Source organism: Aplysia californica, unplaced genomic scaffold, assembly GCF_000002075.1.
Source record: "Aplysia californica isolate F4 #8 unplaced genomic scaffold, AplCal3.0 scaffold00099, whole genome shotgun sequence".
Lineage (NCBI taxonomy): Eukaryota > Metazoa > Mollusca > Gastropoda > Aplysiida > Aplysiidae > Aplysia > Aplysia californica.
In genome coordinates, this window is record NW_004797369.1 from 312,881 (window position 1) to 316,164 (window position 3,284).

The 3,284-nt window shown below is 44.6% G+C and overlaps 1 protein-coding gene across 1 annotated transcript in view; it reads left to right on the plus strand.

Annotated features, from left to right (window-relative positions):
* Positions 1-3,284, plus strand: part of LOC101858851 (fibrillin-3) — a gene marked incomplete at both ends in the record, with an annotated part of 89,182 nt that overhangs the window by 83,231 nt on the left and 2,667 nt on the right. Inside the window, 2 exon segments of the mRNA XM_035968945.1 lie at positions 657-782; positions 2,447-2,716. Coding sequence (XP_035824838.1) covers positions 657-782; positions 2,447-2,716 — 396 coding nt within the window.

Sequence of the window (3,284 nt, forward strand, 5' to 3'; positions counted from 1 at the left end):
AGAGAGAGAGGGGGAGGGAGGGAGAGGGGGGCGGTGTAAGTATGTGTTTATAGCTTGACAGTGCACTGTCTTCAAAATTCGCTCCCGCAGAATGACAAAGTTCTATCTGACAGTTTTGGCCGGTTTGAGATTACTGAGACCGTGAGGTCAGAAACCAAATGTTCCATCTGCTCTACCAAAATAGTTAAGATTATTGAGAGTCGTTATCAAGATATTCCAAGAATCGCATTCGAAAAAGCTTGACATGTTGGGAAACTCAAAATTTTTAGTAGTAGTATTGTTTTTATTATTATTATTATTGTTATTATTATTATTATTACTATTATCACAATTGGTCGCTTTTAAGGACAAGCGGGCTAACCCAGATTTCGGGGGGTGACCAGATATCTTGATCTAAACTAAAAGTGGGCATTTCCCTACCTATAGGAGAAGTTTGGTTTCATCGGTGTGTATATTTGTTTGGTTATAGAGAAAACTCTTCTTGTCAATGTCATTTAAAGAAACTGAACAAGGGGCAAAAACGTTACCTTCGATTTTCTGAAAACGTCATTTTTCGGGATAGCCCTCCCGCTTGTGCTTAATAGCGACCAATTATTATCATCAGTATTATCATTATTATAATAATAACCGTTCCCGCCATATCTCCGTCTGGTCAGACACCAACGAGTGCCTGGAGCCGGCACAGAACGAGTGCACACACAGCTGTGTCAACACACGGGGCTCCTACCTGTGTACCTGTCCTCTGGGCTTCCGCCTGCTCAAAGACCAGCGGACGTGTCAAGGTAGGTGGCTTTGTGTTCTCTGTGTCCTTCCTATCTGTGTCATTGTCCTGTGTCATTGTCCTCTGTCACTGTCCTTCCTATCTGTGTCATTGTCCTGTGCCATTGTCCTCTGTCACTGTCCTTCCTATCTGTGTCATTGTCATTCCTATCTGTGTCATTGTCCTGTGTCATTGTCCTGTGTCATTGTCCTGTGTCATTGTCCTTCCTATCTGTGTCATTGTCCTGTGTCATTGTCCTGTATTTTTGTACTTCCTATCTGTGTCATTGTCCTCTGTCATTGTCCTCTGTCATTGTCCTTCCTATCTGTGTCATTCTCCTCTGTCATTGTCCTTCCTATCTGTGTCATTGTCCTGTGTCATTGTCCTGTATTTTTGTACTTCCTATCTGTGTCATTGTCCTCTGTCATTGTCCTCTGTCATTGTCCTTCCTATCTGTGTCATTCTCCTCTGTCATTGTCCTTCCTATCTGTGTCATTGTCCTGTGTCATTGTCCTGTGTCATTGTCCTGTGTCATTGTCCTGTGTCATTGTCCTTCCTATCTGTGTCATTGTCCTGTGTCATTGTCCTGTATTTTTGTACTTCCTATCTGTGTCATTGTCCTCTGTCATTGTCCTCTGTCATTGTCCTTCCTATCTGTGTCATTCTCCTCTGTCATTGTCCTTCCTATCTGTGTCATTGTCCTGTGTCATTGTCCTGTGTCATTGTCCTGTGTCATTGTCCTCTGTCATTGTCCTGTGTCATTGTCCTGTATCATTGTCCTGTGTCATTGTCATGTGTCATTGTCCTGTGTCATTGTCCTCTCTTATCGCAGATGTATCTATGAAGTTGATGATTTAGTATAAATTATATTTCAATTATTACGCCTGGGCGCAGAATATACATACCCGCACGCCCTCAAGCACTCCAAACTACGAACACTCCAAAGTAATATGCAAACAAATACACAAACACACACTCACACACACTCACACACACTCACACACACATACACACGACATGAGGGTGGTTGACGGGTACTCTGGTGTGGTTTGCTCCTTCTTTCCTATCAAACATCTATTATCCTTATATCTCTCCTCATTCTTCTTGGTGTTTATCAATCTCTTGTAACACCTCCAATCTTCGGCGCGTAAGGCCTAAATGTGCTGCAAGTGCCGTAAAAACCTTACAGAAATCTGTTTATTACGCTTTTGTTCTGTCTGTCACCGATAGATGAGGAGGGTGGTGAACAGGTGTGTTTATAATACACTTTTCTTTCTCATCTTTCACTCGTTCCTCTACTCATTACTGTACAGTGCTGAATGTGCCTTAAAACTCTCACAAAACAAAACAAAACAGAGAATTTCTGGTACGGCTTGTCACTGGAAGAAAGGAGAGTTTGGAAGTCACTTTATGTCATCTAGTGGTTATTTGTTATTTCCACTATGTTGTAAGTAAGTAATTAAGTAAGTGCGTAAGATCTAGTTCCTCTATATCTACCACACAAGGGCTGTATCATGTATACTGCTGTAAGATCTACTTCCTCTATGTTTACCACACACTGTATCATGTATACTGCTGTAAGATCTACTTCCTCTATGTCTACTACACAAAGCTGTATCATGTATACTGCTCTAGGATGGTCTCTCGGAAAAGGCCCCCACATTCTCTTCTACCTTTATCTACCAGAATGTGACTCATTCCACTGGGGCGAGGACTGCAGGAATCAGTGTAACTGTTTCGTCCCGGGAACTGCTCGCTGTGACGCCGTCACAGGATGTGTATGCCATGACGGCTGGAGGGGCGTGACGTGTGACCGTGACGTGGACGAATGCTCCGCCTCTGTGCCTGTGTGCCCCGTGTCGGCGGAGTGTCGGAACAGCTACGGGGGCTACACGTGTGTGTGCAGGGAGGGCTATACAGCACAGGCGGGGGGTGGGGGCGGGCTCAGCTGTGAGGGTGAGTGGTGGTTGTTGGTGATGTTGTTGTTGTTGTTGTTGTTGTTGTTGTGTGTGTACTGTTGATCTATTGCTGATTGTATCTTGCTGGGTATGTATTTTTCTTTATCTATTGCTCTTTTCCGTTGTTGATTAAGGGGAAAGTTTTTGCCCCTTGTTCAGTTTCTTTAAGAGACCAGGAGAGTTTTCTATAACTGGACATTTAATCTACACACCAAACTTCTCCTATAGGTAGGGTAATGTCCAGTTTTGGTGTAGGTCAAGATTTCTGGAAACCCCCGAAATCTGGGTTAGGGTAGAACTATATTAAAACGCCTGACAGCGACAGTCAGACAGACACGCCGTTCTCCGCCGGGTGCGGCCGACCATATTAACCGGAGTTAGGCGGTCAGACACCGGAGTTAGGCGGTCAGTCACCGGAGATTGGCGGTCAGTCACCGGAGATTGGCGGTCAGTCACCGGAGATTGGCGGTCAGACACCGGAGTTAGGCGGTCAGTCACCGCCGTCTTGCAAATATGGCGGGTGGTAGAAGAAGAACATTGTTGTTGTTGTTGCTTTTGGGAGGCAG